The sequence below is a fragment of the Gorilla gorilla genome, chromosome 1, assembly GCF_029281585.2.
Source record: "Gorilla gorilla gorilla isolate KB3781 chromosome 1, NHGRI_mGorGor1-v2.1_pri, whole genome shotgun sequence".
Classification (NCBI taxonomy): domain Eukaryota; kingdom Metazoa; phylum Chordata; class Mammalia; order Primates; family Hominidae; genus Gorilla; species Gorilla gorilla.
The window spans coordinates 146046177-146072465 of record NC_073224.2 but is presented as its reverse complement, the minus strand read 5'-3'; the positions used below and the strand labels follow the sequence as shown (position 1 = coordinate 146072465).

The 26289-nt window shown below is 40.3% G+C and overlaps 1 protein-coding gene across 1 annotated transcript; it reads right to left on the bottom strand.

Annotated features, from left to right (window-relative positions):
* Nucleotides 1-12797: 12797 nt before the first annotated feature.
* DNTTIP2 (deoxynucleotidyltransferase terminal interacting protein 2) lies at nt 12798-25162 on the bottom strand. The gene is made up of 7 exons (XM_004026157.5): nt 24966-25162; nt 22157-23751; nt 19005-19143; nt 16490-16585; nt 15448-15612; nt 14005-14114; nt 12798-13278 (listed from the first exon to the last, which is right to left on the bottom strand). The coding sequence occupies exons 1-7, from the start codon at nt 25035-25037 to the stop codon at nt 13185-13187; spliced, it is 2271 nt and encodes a 756-aa protein (XP_004026206.5). The 5' UTR covers nt 25038-25162; the 3' UTR covers nt 12798-13184.
* Nucleotides 25163-26289: the final 1127 nt, after the last annotated feature.

Genomic DNA, 26289 nt, shown 5'->3' with positions numbered 1-26289 from the left:
CTGCAGCTGAGGGTCCTGACTGTTAGAAAGAAAACTAACAAAAAGGACATCCACACCAAAACCCCATGTGTACGTCCCCATCATCAAAGACCAAAGGTAGATAAAACCACAAAGATGGGGAAAAAACAGAGCAGAAAAACTGGAAACTCTAAAAATCAGAGCCCCTCCCCTCCTCCAAAGGACTGCAGCTCCTCACCAGCAACAGAACAAAGCTGGACGGAGAATGACTTTGACATGTTGAGAGAAGAAGGCTTCAGATGATCAAACTACTCCAAGCTAAAGGAGGAAGTTTGAACCCATGGCAAAGAAGTTAAAAACCTTGAAAAAAAATCAGACGAATGGCTAGCTAGAATAACCAATGCAGAGAAGTCGTTAAAGGATCTGATGGAGCTGAAAACCAAGGCATGAGAACTACGTGATGAATGCACAAGCCTCAGTAGCCAATTCAATCAACTGGAAGAAAGGGTATCAGTGATGGAAGATCAAATGAATGAAATGAAGCAAGAAGAGAAGTTTAGAGAAAAAAGAATAAAAAGAAATGAACAAAACCTCCAAGGAATATGGGACTATGTGAAAAGACCAAATCTACATCTGATTGGTGGACCTGAAAGTGACAGGGAGAATGGAACCAAGTTGGAAAACATTCTGCAGGATATTATCCAGGAGAACTTCCCCAATCTAGCAAGGCAGGCCAACATTCAAATTCAGGAAATACAGAGAATGCCACAAAGATACTCCTCGAGAAGAGCAACTCCAAGATACATAATTGTCAGATTCACCAAAGTTGAAACGAAGGAAAAAATGTTAAGAGCAGCCAGAGAGAAAGGTTGGGTTACCCACAAAGGGAAGCCCATCAGACTAACAGCTGATCTCTCGGCAGAAACTCTACAAGCCAGAAGAGAGTGGGGGTCAAAATTCAGCATTCTTAAAGAAAAGAATTTTCAACCCAGAATTTCATATCCAGCCAAACTAAGCTTCATAAGTGAAGGTGAAATAAAATCCTTTACAGACAAGGAAATGCTGAGAGATTTTGTCACCACCAGGCCTGCCCTAAAAGAGCTCCTGAAGGAAGCACTAAACATGGAAAGGAACAACCAGTACCAGCCACTGCAAAAACATGTCAAATTGTAAAGACCATCGAGGCTAGGAAGAAACTGCATCAACTAACGAGCAAAATAACCAGCTAACATCATAATGACAGGATCAAATTCACACATAACAATATTAACCTTAAATGTAAATGGGCTAAATGCTCCAATTAAAAGACACAGACTGGCAAATTGGATAAAGAGTCAAGACCCATCAGTGTGCTGTATTCAGGAAACCCATCTCACGTGCAAAGACACACATAGGCTCAAAATAAAGGGATGGAGGAAGATCTACCAGGCAAATGGAAAAAAAAAAAAAAGGCAGGGGTTGCAATCCTAGTCTCTGATAAAACAGGCTTTAAACCAACAAAGATCAAAAGAGACAAAGAAGTCCATTACATAATGGTAAAGGGATCAATTCAACAAGAAGAGCTAACTATCCTAAATATATATGCACCCAATACAGGAGCACCCAGATTCATAAAGCAAGTCCTTAGAGACCTAGAAGGAGACTTAGACTCCCACACAATAATAATGGGAGACTTTAACACACCACTGTCAACATTAGACAGATCAACGAGACAGAAAGTTAACAAGGATATCCAGGAATTGAACTCAGCTCTGCACCAAGCAGACCTAATAGACATCTACAGAACTCTCCACCCCAAATCAATAGAATATACATTCTTCGCAGCACCACACCACACTTATTCCAAAATTGACCACATAGTTGGAAGTAAAGCACTCCTCAGCAAATGTGAAAGAACAGAAATTATAACAAACTGTCTCTCAGACCACAGTGCAATCAAACTAGAACTCAGGATTAAGAAATTCACTCAAAACTGCTCAACTACATGGAAACTGAACAACCTGCTCCTGAATGACTACTGGGCACATAACGAAATCAAGGCAGAAATAAAGATGTTCTTTGAAACCTATGAGAACAAAGACACAACATACCAGAATCTCTGGGACACATTCAAAGCAGTGTGTAGAGGGAAATTTATAGCACTAAATGCCCACAAGAGAAAGGAAAGATCTAAAATTGACACCCTGACATCACAATTAAAAGAACTAGAGAAGCAAGAGCAAACACATTCAAAAGCTAGCAGAAGGCAAGAAATAACTAAGATCATAGCAGAACTGAAGGAAATAGAGACACAAAAAACCCTTCAAAAAATCAATGAATCCAGGAGCTGGTTTTTTGAAAAGATAACAAAATTGAGACCGCTAGCAAGACTAATAAGAAAAGAGAGAAGAATCAAATAGATGCAATAAAAAATGATAAAGGGGATATCACCACCAATCCCACAGAAATACAAACTACCATCAGATAACACCACAAACACCTCTACGCAAATAAACTAGAAAATCTAGAAGAAATGGATAAATTCCTTGACACATACACCCTCCCAAGACTAAACCAGGAAGAAGTTGAATCTCTGAATAGGCCAATAACAGGCTCTGAAATTGAGGCAATAATTAATAGCTTACCAACAAAAAAAAGTCCAGGACCAGATGGATTCACAGCCAAATTCTACCAGAGGTACAAGGAGGAGCTGGTACCATTCCTTCTGAAACTATTCCAATCAGTAGAAAAAGAGGGAATCCTCCCTAACTCATTTTATGAGGCCAGCATCATCCTGATACCAAAGCCTGGCAGAGACACAACAAAAAAAAGAGAGTTTTAGACCAATATCCCTGACGAACATCAGTGCAAAAATCCTCAATAAAATACTGGCAAACCGAATCCAGCAGCACATCAAGAAGCTTATCCACCATGATCAAGTGGGCGTCATCCCTGGGATGCAAGACTGGTTCAAAATATGCAAATCAATAAACGTAATCTAGCATATAAACAGAACCGAAGACAAAAACCACATGATTATCTCAATAGATGCAGAAAAGGCCTTTGACAAAATTCAACAACTCTTCATGCTAAAAACTCTCAATAAATTAGGTATTGATGGGACGTATCTCAATAAGAGCTATCTATGACAAACCCACAGCCAATATCATACTGAATGGACAAAAACTGGAAGCATTCCTTTTGAAAACTGGCACAAGACAGGGATGCCCTCTCTCACCACTGCTATTCAACATAGTGTTGGAAGTTCTGGCCAGGGCAATCAGGCAGGAGAAGGAAATAAAGGGTATTCACTTAGGAAAAGAGGAAGTAAAATTGTCCCTGTTTGTAGATGACATGATTGTATATCTAGAAAACCCCATCGTCTCAGCCCCAAATCTCCTTAAGCTGATAGGCAACTTCAGCAAAGTCTCAGGATACAAAATCAGTGTGCAAAAATCACAAGCATTTTTATACACCAATAACAGACAAACAGAGAGCCAAATCATGAGTGAACTCCCATTCACAATTGCTTCAAAGAGAATAAGATACCTACGAATCCAACTTACAAGGGATGTGAAGGACCTCTTCAAGGAGAAATACAAACCACTGCTCAATGAAATAAAAGGATACAAACAAATGGAAGAACATTCCATGCTCATGGGTAGGAAGAATCAGTATCGTGAAAATGGCCATACTGCCCAAGGTAATTTATAGATTCAATGCCATCCCCATCAAGCTACCAATGACTTTCTTCACAGAATTGGAAAAAAACTACTTTAAAGTTCATGTGGAACCAAAAAAGAGCCCGCATTGCCAAGTCAATCCTAAGCCAAAAGAACAAAGCTGGAGACATCACGCTACCTGACTTCAAACTATACTACAAGCCTACAGTAACCAAAACAGCATGGTACTGGTACCAAAACAGAGATATAGACCAATGGAACAGAACAGAGCCCTCAGAAATAATGCCGCATACCTACAACTATCTGATCTTTGACAAACCTGACAAAAACAAGCAATGGGGAAAGGATTCCCTATTTAATGGTGGTGGGAAAACTTGCTAGCCATATGTAGAAAGCTGAAACTGGATCCCTTCCTTACACCTTATACAAAAATTAATTCAAGATGGATTAAAGACTTAAATGTTAGACCTAAAACCATAAAAACCCTGGAAGAAAACCTAGGCAATACCATTCAGGACATAGGCATGGGCAAGGACTTCATGTCTAAAACACCAAAAGCAATGGCAACAAAAGCCAAAATTGATAAATGGGATCTAATGAAACTAAAGAGCTTCTGCACAGCAAAAGAAACTACCATCAGAGTGCAGGCAACCCACAGAATGGGAGAAAATTTTTTCAATCTTCTCATTTGACAAAGGGCTAATATCCAGAATCTACAATGAACTCAAACAAATTTATAAGAAAAAAACAAACAACCGCATCAAAAAGTGGGTGAAGGATATGAACAGACACTTCTCAAAAGAAGACATTTATGCAGCCAAAAGACACATGAAAAAATGCTCATCATCACTGGCCATCAGAGAAGTGGGAATCAAAACCACAGTGAGATACCATCTCACCAGTTAGAATGGCGATCATAAAAAAGTCAGGAAACAACAGGTGCTGGAGAGGATGTGGAGAAATAGGAACACTTTTACACTGTTGGTGGGACTGTAAACTAGTTCAACCATTGTGGAAGTCAGTGTGGCGATTCCTCAGGGATCCAGAACTAGAAATACCATTTGACCCAGCAATCCCATTACTGGGTATATACCCAAAGGATTATAAATCATGCTGCTATAAAGACACATGTACACGTATGTTCATTGCAGCACTATTCACAATAGCAAAGACTTGGAACCAACCCAAATGTCCAACAATGATAGACTGGATTCAGAAAATGTGGCACATATACACCATGGAATACTATGCAGCCATAAAAAATGAAGAGTTCATGTCCTTTGTAGGGACATGGATGAAGCTGGAAACCATCATTCTCAGCAAACTATCACAAGGACAAAAAACCAAACACCACATGTTCTCACTCATAGGTGGGAATTGAGCAGTGAGAACACACGGACACAGGAAGGGGAACATCACACACCAGGGCCTGTTGAGGGGTGGGGGGAGGGGTGAGGGATAGCATTTGGAGATATACCTAATATTAAATGACGAATTAATGGGTGTAGCACAGCAACATGGCACATGTATACATATGTAACCTGCACATTGTGCACATGTACCCTAAAACTTAAAGTATAATAAAAAAATAAATAAATAAAAAGAAATTCAAGAGCAGCCTGACCTACATGGAGAAACCCCATCTCTACTAAAAACACAAAATTAGCTGGGCGTGGTGGCGCATGCCTATAATCCCAGCTACTCGGGAGGCTGAGGCAGGAGAATCACTTGAACCCGGGAGGTGGAGGTTGTGGTGAGCCGAGATCGCGCCATTGCACTCCAGCCTGGGCAACAAGAGCAAAACTGTCTCTCAAAAAAAAAGAAGAGGGCTGAGTATAGAAGACAGAAACCCAGCACAGACATTTGAAGGACAGGCAAATAATGAGTCCTTCCAAGAGACCAGGAAAGGTGTACAGAGAGATAGGAAGAGATGCAGGGAAAAGGTGTTTCCCCAAGAACCAATGGAGCAAGTTTCCTCTGGAGGAGAAGGGGGTCAAGAGGAAAAGAGAATCACCTAACATTTTTTGAACACCTGCTTTATGCCAGAAAGTTTATTTAACCTTTACCATTTAATTATCCCCCAATTCTAAGAAGTGTGAATTATCCCCATTTTACAGATGAGAAAGTTAAGATGCAAAGATATTCTGAGAGTCAGGTGAAAGGATCAGCCTAAGAATGGTAGAAAAATGCCTGTCCTTCTGAGGCAAGTGGGAAGGGGGCAGAGATAAAAGCATGAAGGTAGACAGGGGACAACTGAAGGTGTTCATGTTTGAAGACCTAGCTTCTGTGTGCTCTCTTTTACAGCTCTACTCATACCTAGGACCCAAGGAAGGTATTGACAAAGTGGAAGCTGCCTTAAAGGATGAGACACTCCCACCTTTTTGTCGCCTATGACCAATACAGATTCTAAAAGACCAGAGGTCAGGAGCGGTTTCATATCAATTTCCTCCTTATCTGGGACCTTCTACATCCATCAGTTTATATTTTGTAACCTACTCACCCTCAGTATGTAACTTTTGAGTAGTAGTTTGTGCGAGGAACTATGCACGAAGGAAATACAAACATGAGTGAGATAGAGTGAATATTCTTAAAAGTTGAGCCTAGTGAGGGACAGAGAGCATGGATTGGTGATTTCATTAATTAGGATTGGTTTCAGCTATGAGTGTGACAGGACACCCACAATAATGGTGGACTTTACAAGATAAAGGCTTTTTCTCTCTGGTAAAAATAACAGCTACCAGGGAATAGCAGCTACTTAATCATGAGAGATCCAGGTTCTTTCTTATTCTTCCATCCTCAAAATGCATATTCTTCCATCCTCAAAATGCAGCTTCCACTTCCTGCTCCAAGATGGCTGCTTCTGGTCAACATACCAGGAGCCATCAGGTCAATGTACTAGCTTGTGGGAAGGAGATGGAAGGGCAGAGAAGGGCCCTACAACAACCTCATCCATCTTTGAAGAACACTTCCTAAAAGTTGCACATACCACTTTTTTCTACTCACATCCCATAGGAAGGTGGGAATTACAGCTTTTTTCCCCCAGGTGGCCACATTCTCAGCCAAAAATGAAGTGTCCTGTAACTACAGAAGAAAGTTAAAGTCCAGCAATTTTTGCCAGTGATGCTGAAACAGGTGTGCAGATAGCTGTAGTGCAAGACAAGAATAAAAGTGTGACAGAGATTTACACTTACTAGTTCTGTGACCATAGGTTAATCTCTGTGCCTCAGTTTCTCACTTATAAAATGGGATAATAGCACCTACCTCATAGGTTTACCAAATGCCTAAGTTATTACATACAAATATAATGTTACATATGCACATATGAACTTAGGTACATAAGTGTAACATAAAAATAAGTTATATGTGTAAGTCCTTAGAACAGTCCCTGACAATAAGTGCTATATAGACATTTGTTAAATAGAAATAAGTGGAGTAAAAATAAGCACAGGCAAATAGGAGTATATACATCCGTGTAGAGAATGTGAAAAAGGCTTTCTGAAGCATGTAGACTGTCAGCTCTGTGATGGCTAGGATGACCTCCTTTCCTGTGCACCCCTAGCACCTAGTGTGGTGCCTTACACAGAGGAGATGCTCAAAGTATTGGTTGCTGAATAGGCTTCAGGTCAGTACTATTTTGTTAGGTGAAATGGAGGCAGGAAAGATATTTTAGGTGGAACTAACCATATGAACAAAGACATAAAAGGTGAACCTGTCATGGTACTTGGTGTGCATGGAACTCAGTATATGTTGATTGAATGAATGCTCAGTATCAAGTAGTTTGGTTTGGCTGAAATGTATCAGTCTGGTTTGGACAGAAAAACACATCACTCTAGAGAATTTAATATAGGGAATTGTTCCACAGGTGACAGAAATGCTGAAAGTGTTGGCAACGCAGATACTGCAACAGTAGGAAACGTCTACCACCTCTAGTGCCAGAGGGACAATGGGAGATGGTGTTACCGGAACCTGGAAGCCTGAGTCATCTGGCTGGTGGGGGCTGGGAGCATGGTGGGGCCACAACCCAAACCAAGGCAGAGGAGAGAAATACTCTGGTTTCTTTCCTCTTCCTGCCCCTCTGTCTTTTGTCAGTGTCTTACTGTTAAGCTAGTTGGCAAGGGAATCTGGGAAATGTAGTTTCCTGCAATCCAGACACTCCAGAGCAGACCAGAGAAAGGGTGTGAAAAGAGCTGAGAGAGAAATAGGCAAGTAAGTAGCACAAGTGAAGTTTAGGGCATGAGTAGGGAAGCAGTGAATATAAACCTGTGGTGGCGTCATTTTGTGGAGGGGCTTGAATGTCAGGTCTTGAATGTAGGGTTTCTGTATGTGTCATTACGCAGAGGTGAGCCATAGAAGGTAAAATGCAGTATGGCCTCATTAAAACTGTTCAATGGGGAGGTTGGGGGAGAAAAGGGAAACAGTAGCTTCCCTTTGAGTACTTGTTATTTACTAGGCATGGTGCTAGTTTTTATTTAATCATCTCAGAAAGATGATGTGTTTGGTTCCAGATATGTTGAATTTGAGATAACTTACTAGTACTTCATATGGGTAATTTGCACAGTTAATTGGAAATGTGAGTCTGCAACAGAGGGTGGGGGATAGAGATGTAAGGATGGAGACTCTGGTGTCATCTGAAGAGATGAGAGCAGAAGTTGAAGGAGAGGGAGGACAAGATACTCAAGTCAAACAGTATCGAGAAAGAAGATGAGGGCAGGCATTAGGGAAACCAACAATTTAAGTGATGGACAGAGTAAGAAAATAAAGAGTAGGTAGGAGAAGCAGAAAAGCTGATCTTCCTACCGAAGCAGAGTAGCTCAAGCCTCAAGAAGGGGAAGATCAGTAGTGTCAGATGACATTGTCTGGTTAGAAGGGATGAAGACTGAGAAAAAAATTGAATATAGCAGCATGTAGGAACAGTTTCTTTAGACTGGTGGGGCCATGAGGAGGTAAGGCAGCCTTCATCAGATGGCCATGGCTGGTTTAGCGGAGGAGGAGTAAGTAGTTTGCTGAGGCTAGGCGTGGAAGTTGGGTTCTGGGAGAATGGAAGTGTCCTGTATCTCCTGCGTGCTCTTTGGGTGTAGAGGCTGCATTAGCTTCCCTGCTGTACCCAAGTGCTTACATAATGCACAGGACTCAATTATTTGTGTTAGCTTACTCACAGGATGAATGACTGAATTTGGCAGAAAGTATTTAAAATTGAATAAATGGATTGTGGAGTAGCAGTGAAAACCCAGCTGAGTCAATAGCTTCATTATACTTTCCTGAATCTCAATAATCCAGACTGGTAAGAATAAGAATAGTGAGTGTTTCCCTGACTGGGATTGGTGAGGCGAGAGTAACAGAAACCAAAAGACTATTAATAAAGAGACTAGCGGGGCATACAAAGAATTTTTGAAATGTCTGATGAATTGGGTCTAGATTGGTTAGGGAGAAAAATGTATCTTCATGAGGATAGAGGATTCAGAGAATGAGTGGCTGAAAGGCTTGAAATCATGATTTCACAATGTTTGGGGGGTGAGACCTAGGCATCAGCATTTTGAAGCCACCATAGGTAATTCCAAATTGCAGCCAAGGCTAAGTTGGAGACAACTGAAGGGAAGACTAACAGGATAACAGATAACAAGATACGGATTGGGGTAATCTGAGTTAAGAATCTTGACCACTGAATTCTCAAACAACGAGTCTAAGGCCATGATAGTGATTCGCTAAAGTGAACTGGAAATGAGGGTAACTGGAATTGATAAAATTGAGCTTGAGGAACTACAGGGCCATCTTGATTTGAAGGTATGTCTTGTATGTCCTCCTAGAAAATCGTCTATGCACAAACTTACCTAATTTTACATTTCATAGTTCATTGGAGATGTCTCATTTCTACAGTGATAGAACACTGATCCACTTATGACATTTAATTATAGGTCATGGTATTGACCCTACTTCTTGGAAGATTTTTCTTCACTTCAAAAACTATGTGACAATGAGAATAATTGCGCTTTACATTTTAATTAGACAGATGCTTGGGGAATTGGTCAATTAGAAAGCCCTTTTTGTTTCAACCCTTACTGAAAACTTTCAATAGATATTAATCTAATTAAATAGTAAGTACAAATTCCATTAAGTAAACAATTAGGCATTTTTCAATGGTTTGGGATCTATTGTAGGTAATTATTCTGAACAACAAGTTGTCACTGCCTGAGAGACTGAATACCTGGTACATCTCTCAGAAATGTTAACTTTTTTTTCCCATTATGGTATTTTCTTTAACTTGCTGTTTCTATGAATGGGATCCTATTAATGTATACCAGTTACTAAGGTTTTGTTGAACTTTTTAATATAGCCTCCCTGCTCCCCACTCCTTTTGTGACATCTAGTTATGGGACCCTAAAAAGACATTTTCCCAGGTTTCAGAAGAGGAATATTGGTGTTTCTCTAGAGCAGTTGGTTTATCATACAGCAGAACACTGAACACAGAACTGACTGTGTTGGATGCTAAGAACCTAGCCCAGAGCCCAACTTTATCAACTGTAGTCTTACAGCATCTACTTTGTCTTAAGAACATTTTGGGCCGGGCGTGGTGGCTCCTGCCTGTAATCCCAGCACTTTGGGAGGCTGAGGCCGGTGGATCACCTGAGGTCAGAAGTTCAAGACCAGCCTGGCCAACATGGTGAAACCCCGTCTCTACTAAAAAGACAAAAATTAGCCGGGTGTGGTGGTGGGGTGCCTGTTAATCCCAGGTACTCGGGAGACTGAGGCAGAATTGCTTGAACCCAGGAGGTGGAGGTTGCAGTGAACCAAGATCATGCCACTACACTCCAGCCTGGGTGACAGAGCGAGAGTCTGTCTCTCAAAAAAAAAAAAAAGCATCTTGGAGCCAGATGGTGTATAAATACAGCATTCTTTTCGAAATCTTTCAAGATCTTCTCAGGGGTATCTTGAAGGTCTCTCACCAGCACACCTGACTGTGGCAGCCCTTTGGATTCTTTATACTTTTCTGATATAAAGCCTTTAAATAGTTCCAGTTGGCTGGGCACGGTGGCTCACACCTGTAATCCCAGCACTTTGGGAGGCTGAGGCGGGTGGATCACTTGAGGTAAGGATGGCAAAACCCCATCATCTCTACTAAAAATATAAAAGTTAGCTGGGCATAATGGCATGCCCAGTAGTCCCAGCTACTTGGGAGGCTGAGGTATGATAATCGCTTGAACTTGGGAGGCGGAGGTTGCAGTGAGCTGAGATGGCACCACTGCACTCCAACCTGGGTGATGGAGTGAGACGTCTCAAAAAAAAAAAAAAAAAAAAAAAAAAAAAGTTCCAGTAGGTGAACTGAGTTTAGTGACACAGGCCAAAGTCAGTAAAACCTGTTTCTCAAAAGACTTGCTTATTAAAAAGCAAAACATAACTTCATCCATTATTTAAATATCCAGGTATTTGTAGAAGGCCAGAAGCACTAAAGGAGACAATTCTCTCATACTGGGTCCTTATTTTATCCAGTAGAAGGCAAAACATAGTATTCCAGAAACAAAAGTAGTTTTTTTTTAATAAAAGAGAACAGACATAGATGCTTCCCTAACTCCAACTATGAATGTTATTGTCAGTTCTGCTATTACTAGCTTTTGACTCCAAGCAGTAAATATGATATTTTGGACATAGGTATGGGCAGACTTCATGACTAAAACACCAAAAGCAATGGCAACAAAAGCCAAAATTGACAAGTGGGATCTAATTAAACTAAAGAGTTTCTGCACAGCAAAAGAAACTATTATCACAGTGCACAGGCAATCTACAGAATGGGAGAAAATTTCTGTAATCTATTCATCTGACAAAGGGCTAATATCCAGAATCTACAAAGAACTTAAACAAATTTACAAGAAAAAACCCCATCAAAAAGTGGGTGAGGATATGAACAGACACTTCTCTAAAGAAGACATTTATGCAGCCAACAAACATGAAAAAACGCTCATTATCACTGCTCATTAGAGAAATGCAAATCAAAACCACAATGAGATACCATCTCATTGCCAGTTAGAATGGCAATCATTAAAAAGTCAGGAAACAACAGATGCTGGAGAGGATGTGGAGAACTAGGAACACTTTTACACTGTTGGTGGGAGTGTAAACTAGTTCAACCATTGTGGAAGACAGTGTGGTGATTCCGCAAGGATCTAGGACCAGAAATACCATTTGACCCAGCAGTCCCATTACTGGGTATATACCCAAAGGATTATAAATCATTCTACTTTATATAAAGACACATACTCATGTATGTTTACTGTGGCACTGTTCACAATAGAAAAGACTTGGAACCAACCCAAATGCCCATGAATGATAGACTGGATAAAGAAAATGTGGCACATATACACCATGGAATACTATGTGGCCATAAAAAAGCATGAGTTCATGTCCTTTGCAGGGACATGGATGAAGCTGGAAATCATCTCAGCAAGAACAGAAAACTAACACAAGTTAGTTTTCTAAAACTAACCAAACCTGCATGTTCTTACTCATAAGTGGGAGGTAAACAATGAGAACACATGGACACAGGGAGGGGAACATCACACACTGGGGCCTGTTGTGGGTGGGGGACTAGGGGAGGGATAGCACTAGGAGAAATACCTAATGTAGATAGGTTGATGGGTGCAGCAAACCACCATGGCACGTGTATACCTATGTAACCTGCATGTTCTACACATGTACCCCAAACTATTATTAAAAAAAAAAAATTTCATATTTGCTGATATCTCAAGGAAGCAGTATGCTGGAAAAATAGAGGTAAAGTGAATAGTAACATAAAGGAAGCTACAACTCACCAAGTATCAACAGAAATGACCAACACTCCTTGGGTGCCAGAAACCAGCTTAGCCAGGGTGCATACTGTACCACCGGAGAAGAGGTAAGCTGGGTTAACTTCGAAGAACCCCTGGCCAACTTAAAATTATAGTTTAATCCTGTTTTACTTGGACCACAACACTTAATCTAGATAAAAACCAATTATTCCTCCGTTTCAGTTGCCAAGCAAGGAAAACAGCTCCTCTGCCCAAGCTTTCTAGGTCATATTCTTCATATCTTTGTATCCCAACTTTCTGGATCTGAATTTTATAGCTAACTATAGGGCACTGCCTCTCTACCATCTCCCGTCCCCTACACAGACACACACACACACACATACACACATAAAACTACCTATTAATTACAATAATGTTTATATATCTTTGATCATTTTTTAAAGTTCTTTGAACATGTTAGCAAACTTTATACTTCCTATCTTTTAATTAAATTTTCTTTAAATAACTAAGCATTGAAAACTTTACAAACCATCAGTTATCTTAAAATGGTTGAGATTTTTTTTCCTTTTTTCCCTTAAAGAGTCTACACCAGGGTGGGTCTTTTAGACACCCCTATTTTCTAAGGGCATGTAATCGATTCTCAAATCAACTTTTTCCAAATACGAATTCCTGTATGAACAGGGCCAGTCTATGGTAAGTTAATTTAGATGATGGTGTTAGTTTTCCAAACGTCTTTAATAAGTAAATAAAGGAGCGATGTAAAATGTTGCAGTTTGCTTGGTAAATCTTAATTGCGAAATTTCTTCTTCTTTCGGAACTTTTTTCCTGCTGCATTTGCTGCTTTTTCAGCCATGATCTCTGAGTACTTCCTTCGGTTGTATCTGAAAAAGAAAAATCAGAACTTTATGTTTGATATACCAGACATTAGAAGTTAATATAACCTTAGGGTTAAAGTTGGGAATGGAGTGGTGGACAAGACAAGTATAGTCTCTGACCTCATAGCACTTGCTTGCAATCTAGGGAGAAAAAATGGCAACTGTAGTAGGAACACTTTCCTACTATATGCACTCTATCCATATATCCATATATGATCTATATATGCACGATATCCATCCACCAGGCTGTATCAAATGGTTTAAACATTTTTGAGGGATAAAAACACAAAAATCAGGACTAAGCAAAACAAAAAGTCACACTTAACCTGAAAATGCACAGTATGATATATATATTTCTTAGAAGCGACCAATGGTTTTCAAAGTGTGGTCTGTGGAGTAGACCCTTTCAAGGGATTCATTAGGTAAAAACTATTTTCTCAAGAATACTAAGGCATTAATCGCTTTTTTCACCCTTGTTCTCTCATGAGTGTAGTGTTTTCCAGGGGCTACGTGATGTGTGGTATCTGCAGAAGCAGGTATGAGCCTCTGTCTTTAGTTAAGCCAGACATTAAAGAGATTTGCACTAAATTATTTTTCATAAAAATATATATTCATGTTAATATGTTATGGGTTATTATAAATGAGTTATTTTTAAATTATTTGAAAATTTATAAGTTTATACATTTTTAAAGCAAAGTATACATATTATAAAATAAATATGAATTCCTTTACCTTCTGAATTCAGAATCAGCCAGCAGTTCTTCCACAATAGTTCTTTTCCTTTGCTTCTTGGGAATTCGTGAATGGTAGAAATCAGCTGGATTGTCAACAATGGTTCCAATCTGTGAACAATTGATTGAAATAAGTCATGCATTGACTGCCAAGATGCTTTCATACTTCAGTGTAGCTCTAATTATATTTAGAGAAAGGAATGGAAAGAACAAGCTTACATTACACTAATAGTAATGTAAATTTTGCCATTTATTTAAAGCAAAAAAAAAAAAAAGTAGCACAGTGGTGCTATTATGTTTCTTCAGTAGTTTATAGTAGATCCAAAATTTCTTTGCTAAACACTAAATTCATGATGCACAGTGTAACTAAAGGAGAAAAGTGGAACAGATAATATATACTTTTTGTTCTAGTTTCCCAAATCAATGAATTAGACACGTAAATTCTACTACATACCTATTTGGTTTCCTAGGTCATCACAAAGGCTGCCAGCTTGGCCTACTTAGTGATCATTCTGTATTTGTTCAAACACTCAACTGAATAAAATTTACAGTGATCACTATGCACCAGGCACTGTGTTACATGTTAGGGAAACAAAGAACATCTGGTTCACTCACCAGGCACTGTGTTACATGTTAGGGAAACAAAGAACATCTGGTTCCTGCAGTGCAGAGCCTGCAGTCTTAAGGAAGCTCCACAAAAAGTAACTAAAATATTAAAGCATAACATGTGCTGAACAAAACACTATAGATGCTCTGAAGACAAAGTGACCAATTGTATCTAAGAGAGGTAAGGAAGATTTAACAAAGAATGACAATTTAGCCTGAATTTGTATGGGTAAAATTTCACCAAGCAAACAAGAACCATGGATATGCAAAGTCAAATTATGCAGGGACTGGTACGTACGTGTTCTGACAAGACTGAGTAGCTAAGTGTGTTGGAATTTGTTGGGCTATATGATGAAAGGCAGGTGAACTCGTTTGGGTATGGATTATTAATGGCTAAATTAAAGGATACAGACCCAATCCTATGTCATAATTCATCACTGAATGTTTCTGAGCAGAGGTGTAACATGAACAGATGAAAACATTTTAAAAACCAACTTGGATTAGTACACGTGATACCCTTTTACCCCTCCATCCCGTATGGACTCTTGCTGTTAGGCTGATACTATTCATACATTCACATAGTGAACTTTATGGGTTCAACATGTTTTAGCTGACCTGGAAACCATTTGTAACACCATCTCTCTAAATGTGATCAAATTAAAAGTTAGTGGCTGAATTGGGTAATGGCCATTCTTATATGGCCTATGCAGATATGGTCCATACATTAGGCATGCACAATGGAAATATCCTCTATTTTAGGAGTAAACTTTAAAGAACACTATAGTGCTTTCCAAACTAAAATTCACAGATCATCACCACTATTCTGTTTGTTTCATACCTGGAAGTACTTGGGGAAGCCATCTCTATCATTTTTCTTGTAAAATCTTTTCGGGTCCATGCTGGCTCTCATTTTCAGTGCTTTGAGATCATTTTTCAGTTCATTTGTCATTTCTGGAGCTTTCATACCAAACCAGCCATCCCCTGCTGTTTTTTGTCGTTCTTTCTGAAATTATGATTTCAAAAATAAACATTCTAACAGCCAAGAGTATACATTATAATTCATTTCCCCTAAAGTAACACATACAGAAAATTTTGTAAATTAAAAACAAATGGTTACCTTATTGAAAACACTTAAATCCAGAATCATAAAGATAAAAGGAATTAAATCACAAAAAGTGACTTCTCTGCTAAATTAGGCACAGGATTATCAGTTTCATAAATGAGGGCTCCGTAAAATCTATTTTCTGTCTCAGAGAGTAACTGCTGACTTGCTGGGAGAATAACACACAACTTCAATTTTTATTGTCTAAAACAGACTATATGTGGTAAGAAAATGTATAAAAACACTTTCATTTCTAGAGCTTATATGTAAACATTTTTATTCAGTCACCCAGGAGTCTCAGAAAGCCACTCATACAAGGATCCAGAACCTTGTGTTATTTCTACAATAAAACAAAATACTATTCTTTTGAAAACTCCTACAAGTTATTTAATTTTGTTTCATTCATACAACAAGTATTTAGTTAGTGCCTACCATGTGCCAGGGTGCTCCATATTATAGTAACATTACTAGAATACCATCCTCAACTTTCCTTCAAGCTCTCTGGATAACTAGTCGAAATGGCAGATAGAAGCAATCTATATATATATATTTTTAAAAAACCTCTACTTATAGATGCACTATTGTGGCTGCAAAGATGTGAAATCTATACATAATGTGTTTATGGTACTATATTTTACAGCCCTTAGAAATCCGTGATTATTTTCTTTGGACTCATATATAGACCAACAGATACAGTTTAATTGTCCAGTTATGTTGTATAAGCTGAAAATATATAGCCAAACATATCTAAGCATTTTAATTAAGTCACTGTACTTACTCTGCGTTTTTTCTGAAGTTGATACTTTGATTCACTATATGGTGGAACACAGTGGTTTTTTTCAAAATCAGGTGTAATGACGGCTTTCTGCAGAAGCTATAAAAACATAAAATTGGTTTTAAAATAATGTCAGAATGTTATGTAAGTTTTTCAACAGTTTAAACTTCTGTAAGTTTTACAATTTTTAGTCAGCCTGGCAAAGTGGCTCACACCTATAATCCTAGTGCTTTGAGGAGGCCAAGGGAGGAGGATCACTTGAGGCCAGGAGTTTTAGACCACCTTGGTCAACATAGCAAGACCCTGACTGTAAAAAAAAAAAAAAAAAAGAAATTAGTTGGGCATGGTGGCACACACCTGTAGTCCCAGCTACTCAGGACGCTAAGGCAGAAGGATCACTTGAGGCCAGGAGCTTGAGGCTGCAGCAAGCTATGACTGTGCCACTCACTCCAGCCTGGGTGACAGAGTGAGACCCTGTCTCCCCCCCTACCCAGCTCCCTCCCAAAAAAAAGAAAAAAGAAAAAAAAGGCCAGGCACAATGGCTCATGCCTATAATCCCAACTCTTTAGGAGGCCAAGGCAGGACAATCACTTGAGGCCAGGAGTTCAAGACTAGCCTGGGTAACATAAGAAAACGCCATTTCTCCAAAATAAATAAATAAATTTGTGCAGTCAAATCTGTTTATCTTTTCCTAAATGATTTCTGTACTTTTGTTACTTGACTAGGATGATTATATTCTCCTAAAACTCTGTGTGATTAAAGGAACCTCAGGTTAATTAGTATTTTTCTCAGTACAAGAACCAAGTAAGACTGCTCTGTAGACCTCAAAATAGTTTACAGGAATATAGTACAAGCATTAATTTGGGACTGACATTTGAAATGATCAACTCAGAAATTAACAGTCAGGCACACAATTCAGGTTCAGGCCTAGATGTTTCTGTGTGGTATAGGTAGCCGTCTAGACTTTCCTATCACTCATAAAAGGGGGCATGATATTTACTTAACAAATGATTAAGAGTTTGCTGTGAGTCAAGTATTGTAGTACGCTCAAGGACAGTGGTTCTCAACTGGGAGCATCTGGCAATGTCTGGAGACATTTTTGGTGGTGGTGAGGATAAGGAAGAATGCTACTGACATCTAGTGGGCAAAAGATAGGGATGCTGTTAAACATCCTACTATGCACGGAACATCTCACAACAAAATTATGCAGCCCAAAACATAAGTAGTACTGAGACTGAAAAACCCTGTTTTAGGAATATAAAGAAAAGATGGTAAGTTAACATATCACATGATCAATAATGAATCAGATCTATGCTAGATGTTATGGAAACAGAGGGGTTGTGAGAAGGACTGGAGGTAAAATATTCCCCAAGGGCAACGATCAATTATTTTGCACTTGCTTGGGGAAAAGCAGGGTAAGTTCAGGCAACTACAGTAGTCTTCAGTGGCAAGAATAGAGCAGATGACAGCTGGGTGGGGTAGAGAGGTACTTTGAAGGATTTAAGAGAATACTGTCACATCTGTGTGTGTGGTGTGTTTTTTGGGGCAGGGAGGAGATGTGGTCTAGCTATGTTGCCCAGGTTGGTCTCAAACTCCTGGGCTTAAGCAATTCTCCTGCCTCAGCCTCCCAAAGTGCTGGGATTATAGATGTGAGCTACCCTGCCCAGCCAGATTTGTTTTTTTAGACAGAGAAATCTAGAAGTGTGGAGGATGGCTTGAAGAACAAGATGAAAACAAGATCAATAAGGAAGCCACTGGAGTAGTCTAGATGAGAAGCAAAGGCCTGCACTAGCTGGTGACAGTCGCTTGAAATGGAGGAAGCAGAGAAACATCTTCCCCTAGAGGCTTGGTGACTGACTACAAAAGGAAAAGAGATTTTGGTTTCATTAGCCAGAAAAAAGAATACAAAAAGAGGATTCCTGGTTCAGGCAGGGAAAGGGGAATTAGTGAGGTCAAGTGCCTGAGGACATCTAAATGAACAAATAGGTACTTGGATTTAAAGGTCTGAAAGTGACAGTGAGAAGCATCAAGGCTAGAAAATATAGATTTAGGAGAAAACAGTGCAAGATGTTCGCTAAAGCTAAGGGTTTGGGTAAAGTTACCTTAACAGTAATTCCTTCTGAAATTATATGTAAAATGTCTATATGCACATGTGCATTTTTTTCCGGGTGGAAGAGGCAGGCAGGCATTCACAGCTTTCAGATTCTCAACAGTCTACACTAGTTAAGAACTTAAGAACTAAAAGTATAGCAAGAAAAAGGAAAAAAACAAAACCCCTGGGATCATAATTGGTGGGTGTAAGATGAGGAACACTGACCCTGTATTGATTTATTTTTAAAGCATTATCATTCATAGATAGGATTTTATTGTAAAAAGAAACGACTGTTTTAGAGAGAAGGAAAAAACTAACACATTAGGCCAATGTGGTTTCACTGTAGGAAAATTAGTCTTTTACCAAGGACTAATTTCTAAAAGTGATTGTTAGTTCTGTGAAAACCTAACAGCACAATTAACTTACCTCATTTTTCTTTTTCTCCTTGATCTGTGTTAGGGTTCTCTTGTTAGACTGTAGTTTATCTGCATTGAAATTAATATACAAACCACCCAACTGCTTGATACTCAGACCAGGGTCTATGCTGCTGCTTGTCAACTTCAGACTGAAAAAGAAATCATCACTTAAAGATCAAGTAATTAAATCAAAATGGAAACATATAAGATGGCATTTTAAAAAATCACTTATTCTTCTCTTCCCTTGTATTGTCCACGATAAAGAAAAAAAAGCATCTTATTTTTATGAGGGATTCCTGAAAAAAACTCTAAATAAATATATTTTTCATCATTTTATTTTATTTTTTGAGACAGGGTCTCACTGTTGGCCCAGGATGGAGTGCAGTGGTGACCACTGCAGCCTTGAACTCTTGGGACTCAAGTGATCCTCCCGCCTCAACCTCCCTGGGTGGCTGGGACTACAAGTGCACACCCCACACCTGGCTCATTTTTTCTTTTCTTTTTTTTTGTAGAGACAGAGTCTCAATATGTTGCCCAAACTGGTCTTAAACTCCTGTAAATATTTTCAATCTAGTAAAGTCATTTAGAAGAAACTCTGGATGAACAATGAATTAAACAAAAAAGGTTTTGGGGGAACACATCCAAATTTATTCTCCAGATTTTCTTTCTTTCTTTTTTTTCTTTTTGAGACAGAGTCTGGTTCTGTCGCCCAGGCTGGAGTGCAGTGGCGCGATCTCGGCTTACTGCAAGCTCCGCCTCCCGGGTTCACGCCATTCTCTTGCCTCAGCCTCCGGAGTAGCTGGGACTACAGGTGCCCGCCACCACACCCGGCTAATTTTTTTTGTATTTTTAATAGAGACGGGGTTTCAACGTGTTAGCCACGGTGGATATTCTCCAGATTTTCTTAGAGAAGATTAAGGCACCGGGCGCGGTGGCTCATGCCTGTAATCCCAGCACTTTGAGAGGCCAAGGCGGGCGGATCACTTGAGGTCAAGAGTTCAAGACCAGCCTGGCCAAAATGGTGAAACCCTGTCTCTACTAAAAATACAAAAAATTAGCCAGGTGTGGTGGTGCACGCCTGCAATCCCAGCAACTAGGGAGGCTGAGGTAGGAGAATCTCTTGAACCCAGGCGACTGAGGTTGCAGTAAGCTGAGATCGCATCACTGCACTCCAGCCTGGGTGACAGAGCAAGACTCCGTCTCAACAACAAAAAAAGAAGATAAAGGCCATATAAAATACCAATAGATTTCATAAAGAGATTTTATAAATTACAGAAAAGGAGAGAAGAGAATACACCTGACAATTCAACTTCATATATAGGTAGTGAGTTAATAAATGTACACATCTCCATTTCTAAAACTAATGAGAAAGGCAGGTTCTTGAACTTCCAAGTTATCAAAACTTAAATGTTTTTTTCCTGGGTGACTAAGGGCATTTGCTAGTATCTCTAAAGTGAGTCTCGAACAGCAATGAGCATCCATCCCACAGGAGTGTTTTAAAAATACAAATATCATACCCCAGACCTACCAAATTGGGATCTTCTAGGGTTGACCTGGGCTCCTGCTATATTTATGTAATAATTTCTACTTTATATTATGGAAGGGTCCTTTTAAGAAGTACACTTGGACTTACAGTAACTTTCCTCCCTAATTATCCATATACACTGAGTAGTTGAAAGCATAATCAACCTCTACTGGAAAGTGAAATCATTCTAGTGCAGTGTCTTGGCAGTAATTCTCAACCCTGAATGTATATATGTAGTCCCCTGGCTGGAACTACTGGCACATGACACCATACCCAGCTTAGTGTGCACTAAATCTTTTTTTTTTGAGACCAAGTTTTGCTCTGTTGCCCAGGCTGGAGTGCAATGGCATGATCTCGGCTCACTGCAACCTCCACCTCCCGGGTTCAAGCAATTCTCCTGCCTCAGCCTCCTAAGTAGGTGGGATAACAGGTGCGCGCCACCACACCCAGCAGCCAGGCTAGTCTCCAACTCCTGACCTCAGGTGATACACCCATCTTGGCCTCCCAAAGTAAGTTTGCACTCAATCTTAAATGATCATTTGACATTATGGAACTCTAAGTTCCCAAATACTCACAATATTGAAAAATGGATACAACCCAAATGTCTATCATTACTTGAATGAATGGATAAATTCATTGTTGTATAGTCATACAATGGAATACCACTCAGCAATAAAAAAGAATGAACTACTGGTATATACAGTAACATGGATGAATTACAGAAATAATATTCTGAGTGAAAGAATGCAAGCAGAAGAGAGTACTTTTTTTTTTTTTGAGACAGGGTCTCACTGTCACCCATGCTGGAGTGCTGTGGCGCGATCTCGGCTCACTGCAACCTCTGCCTCCTGAGCTCAAGTAAGTGATCCTCTCATCTCAGCCTCCCCAGTAGCTGGGACCACAGGTGCTTGCCACCATGCCCAGGTTTTTAAAAAAATTTTTTGTAGAGATGGGTTTTTCCCATGTTGCCCAAGCCAGTCTTGAACTCCAGGGCTCAAGTGATCCACCTGCCTCAGCCTTTCAAAATGCTGAAATTACAGGCACGAGTCACTTACTGCTCTTAACAATCACATACAAAAATCTTAACATATGATTTTTTTTTTTTTTTTGAGACAACATCTCCCTCTATTGCCCAGGCTGGAGTGCAGCGGCACAATCATGGCTCACCGCAGCCTCAATGTCCAGGGCTCAAGCAATCCTCCCACCTCAGCTTCCCAAGTAGCTGGGACCACAGGCGCACAGGGCACCACACATGGCTAATTTAAAAAAAATTTTTTGTGTAGAGATAGGGTGTCCCTGTATTGCCCAGGCTGATCTCAAACACCTACTTGGGCTCAAGTGATCCTCGTGCCTCAGCCTCACAAAGTGCTGGGATTACAGGCATGAGTCACTGCATCCAACAGATTGATTTCTAATATGTCACCAAAAGGAGCACCTTTAGCTATGATTGGTGGGAAAAATATGACTAAAATAGGTATCCAAAAAGACAAGGGAAATGCTGGATAGAAGAGCCACTCCATGAAGAACCCAAGGCAGTGATTTTCTCATTCCCCAGGCTAACATTTCATATTTTTATGGTAAATTAACCACTTGAAATACATGTATCAAAAACTTATAAAAATAAAGGAAAAACTTACAGTTTAGCCTTTGTGTTATTTAGGAAGTCTTCTTCATCACTAAACTCATCTTCATTTTCATCATGGTCTGATGAATCGTCTTCACTTTTTTCATCCTCTTCCTCTTCTTTTTCTTCCTCAATGGCAACCTCACTTGCCTTGTCTTCCTCTTCCAAGTAAAAATTTTTATCAGCACTCATTCCAGGAGTTGTGTCAATTACAAACAATGCATTGTCACATGACAGACTTCCTGTGTCTCCACTTAATGACTCCCTTTGGCCACTATTTTCAACAAAACATAAAGTATCCTCTTCATTCTCACTGTTTTCAGACTGTTGGCTTTCATCACTGCTGAGAACTAATAAGACAGAATTATCTTTACCCTGAGATGTGTTGGGCGCAGACGTGTATAGTTTGGTATCACATTCAAAATCTACATTCCCTTCACTGTTCATGTCTTCACTGACACTTATAACTGTGGACTCTTCTCCATCATCACTACCACCACAATCATCAAACTTTGTCAAGTCACTTGCTTTTATGGGGCTTTTTTTATTGTTATTCCATCTGCCTACTTCCACAGTTGCAAATGTTTGAGTTAATGATTTCATTACAGCCTCAGAGTTCAGATTAGAGTGCACTGATACAGCATTTTTATTTTGGGGGGTTGAATGTCTCTGAGAAACTAACTGTTGAAGGCTAGTGTCCTGAAGTTCAGAAAGATTCTTCAGCTGAGAACTTTTCTCATTAATTTCTTTCCCCTCATCTGTTATTCCATTGGCATCTTCATCCAAATCCTTACAATTCTGTTTTGTTTCTTTAAGAGATTCAACATTGGCCTGTTCGTGCACTGTTAATATATTTTCTGAACTTCTGTGGGAGAAATCATCATCAAAGTCATTATTATAGAAATGTGGCTTATTTATCTCAGAAAGAGATCTTGCTTGTAAATGGGAAGTTTGTCTGGTATCTGAATCCTCTGAATTCACAGGTGTACCCACGATCTGTTTCTCATTTCCTGGTACAATCTTACTATCTTTCTTTTCAGTTTGTGCCTTTAATTTCCTCTGCATACTCCTGGTTCTTCTAGTTGCAATTCCAGAGAATGAAATGTCTGAGCTTGATGTCTCAGCATCAGATACAGCTTCTGTATGAGATTCTTGGCTTGGATCTGTCAGAGATTTAGCCTTACTTCTTCTGGCTCCTGTAGTTTTTTCTGTGGGAAGCACAATTCTAGAAATACCTGAAACATGAGATTCTGCTTCAGACACTATTTCTTCAGTGTAAGACTCCTTTGTTGGAGTTACTTTCGGCTTTTTCCTAACACTGGACACTGGGGAGCATGCAATTAAGATCTGCCTTCTCCTAGTTACCCTTAAAATGGTATCATGGTGCTCAGACACAGAATAATTTGACTCTGCCTCAGAGGTCTCTCCATCCGTAGATGGTTCAGTCCCCTTTGGTAGTGAGCCTGTAGTTCTGCTCTTCCTCTTTCTAGCATCAGGAGTTCTAGGGATTAAACTTTGCTTCCCAGTGGTCTGTGATTCAGCAGTAGTTCGGGCATCAGATCCAGTACTACTTTCTGGAGGCGCTTGAATCCCATTAGCAGCAAAACTCTGCAAACCAGAGAAAACACACTGTAATTTAGGTAGGGCTGGAACAAGGGCAAAGCAAATGAAATACTGACCCCAAAAGCTAAAACCCAGTAAACAAGATTACCTTTAAAACAAAAAACAAAAAAACCTGCCCAACTCATGATTTTTAAAAAATCAAAATTTGGCCGGGCGCGGTGGCCCACGGCTGTAATCCCAGCACTTTGGGAGGCCGAGGCAGGTGGATCACAAGGTCAGGAGTTCGAGACAGCTTGGCCAACATAGTGAAACCCCATCTCTACTCAAAGTAAAAAAATCAGCGGGGTGTGTTGGTGCGCACCTGTAATCCCAGCTACTCAGGAGCCTGAGGCAAGAGAATTGTTGGAATCCGGGAGGCAGAAGTTGCAGTGAGCCGAGGTTGCGCCACTGCACTCTAGCCTGGGCGACAGAGCAAGACTCCGAATCAAAAACAAACAAACAAAAAAATCAAAATTTAAACACTGGATCCAACCCTGCATTTACTTCACTAGCCTCATCCTTCCTAGATGTAACTTCAGAAGCAGAACAATTAAAATTTTTCTGTTTAAAGTCAAATATAACGGGTAGACCAACATTCTGACCCACCTATAGAAGAGGGGAGAAAGGGAATATTAACTCTGAACACCGATGTGTTTAGGAACACACTGATGGAATCAGTCGCCGCCCTTACCTTTACGTACAGGAAAAAATCGCCGCCGCTCCGTTTCCTGCATCGCTGAGTCAGAATGAGACAGCCGACTAACGCCACTAAGAGTCACCAGGCGACGACACCACAGCCCTCCTCACGCCTTAAGGAGGTGATGCTGGACAGCTGCCAGCCTCCCCACGTGAAAACGAAGCTTTTTTTCCAGCCCCCCTAAATGGGGCTTGTGCATGGTGGCCGAAATTAACCCTCCTTGCTACCGTGTTAACAGTAAGGTTTAAAAGTTCGAACTGTGCTTCTGCATTAAGGAGTTGAACGACCCAAATAAAGTTATCTAACCTCTCTTCCATACTAAAAATTGCCTTAAGAGACAGTGGTGAGGGCTAAACAGTTTCCGTGACAGGCTTAGCACGGGGCCTGGGAGACCCAAGCGCGCGGCAAGCTCGGGTCCTCTGTGTCGGCAGGTCCTCACCCTTAACCGGACCCTTGCACCGCCCCGCCTGCCTGAGCGCGGCTCTGCGAAGCGGCGAGAAGTAGGGAAGACTGGATTTCCTACCTTTTGCCCGGAACTTTCAGCCGACGCGGCTTGGATGCTGGCCTTAGCCCGTGCAGATCTGGTAACCACCATCTTTCCGGCTCCCTCGCGACCACCACGACTTCCCTCTTCCCTGGCGCTCCGGAAATGCGTCAGAGAACTGCCTCGAGCGCGTTTTCCGCGCAGATCCGAGAATTCGCGAGAATCTCCGCCCAGCCAGTTCAGGCCAGGGCGGTCAGAGACAAAGGGCCTGGGTTTAAGTGTGCATTTCAGAGCTGTAGAAGGCAAGCCAGATTTTTGCTGGGAAAGACCTTCATCGGGGCAGTGAAGCCCGCAGTGACAGAGGGTCTTAGCGTACCCGTTCACATGAATTGTAAAAACGCACTTACATGCCATTCGTTCTTTCATTTGTTTAGTAGAATCGTTTGAACCCGGGAGGCGTTCTTTCATTTCTACGTTCTAAAGAGCTTAATGTAGCCATTGGTATGTCCAAGGGAGACGTTTGAGATATTTGTGCTTTTTTTAAAAAGACAATATTTACTCGTGTATTGTGACGCTAAATATAAATAAAATTTAAGGACTTGGTTGGGGTAAAAGGGATATAAGGTGCTCGCAGGAACTCGGAGACGAAGTGGAAAGCTGTATAATCTAAACGTGAGATGGTGTTTAGGGATTGGGAATAGCAGAAAAGAAAAAAACGTTAAAGAAATTGTAAAGGAGAAGAATAAGGTTTTGTTGTTGTTGTTGTTATTGTTACAGTGAAAGGAAGAGTATGACCAGAATCAAGAGGTTTTTTTGGTTATCTTTTGAGATAAAAGGTAGAGAACTATGTTTGAGGGGATGGGAAGGGGTTGAAAAAATAAGTAAACGCAAATTATTGTTGGAGGTGAGAAAGGATGAATGAGTGCCTCACCAAACCTAGCCTCTACTTCTTTATGACAGAAAACCAATTTTTTATTTAAAGTCACAGAACACTGTGTCGATGGACACACTGCTTCCCAGCTTAAAATAGCTTATTTTATAGTCCCTCTTGCAGCCAAATGTGGCTATGTGACTATGTTTTAGCCAGTTAGGTATAACTTGTGTGCATGTCTTTAGGGACGGCATCTAAAAGAGAGGAGGCCGTCCCTGACTTTTTTTTTTGGAGACGGAGTCTTGCTCTGTTGCCCAGGGTGGAGTGCAATGGCGCAATCTTGGGTCACTGCAACCTCCGCCTCCCGGGTTCAAGCGATTCTCCTGCTTCAGCCTCCTGAGTAGCTGAGATTACAGGCGCCCGCCACCATTCCCGGCTAATTTTTTTTTTTTTTGTATTTTTAGTAGAGACGGGGTTTCACCATGTTGGGCA

Coding starts and splice junctions, on each gene's coding strand:
- DNTTIP2 (XM_004026157.5), bottom strand. CDS start 25,037: ATGGTGGTTACCAGATCTGCACGGGCTAAGGCCAGCATCCAAGCCGCG. Junction 23,752..24,965: donor CTGAAAGTTCCGGGCAAAAG/GTAGGAAATCCA, acceptor TCTGGTTTGCAG/AGTTTTGCTGCTAATGGGAT. Junction 14,115..15,447: donor GCTTCCCCAAGTACTTCCAG/GTATGAAACAAA, acceptor AATTGTTCACAG/ATTGGAACCATTGTTGACAA.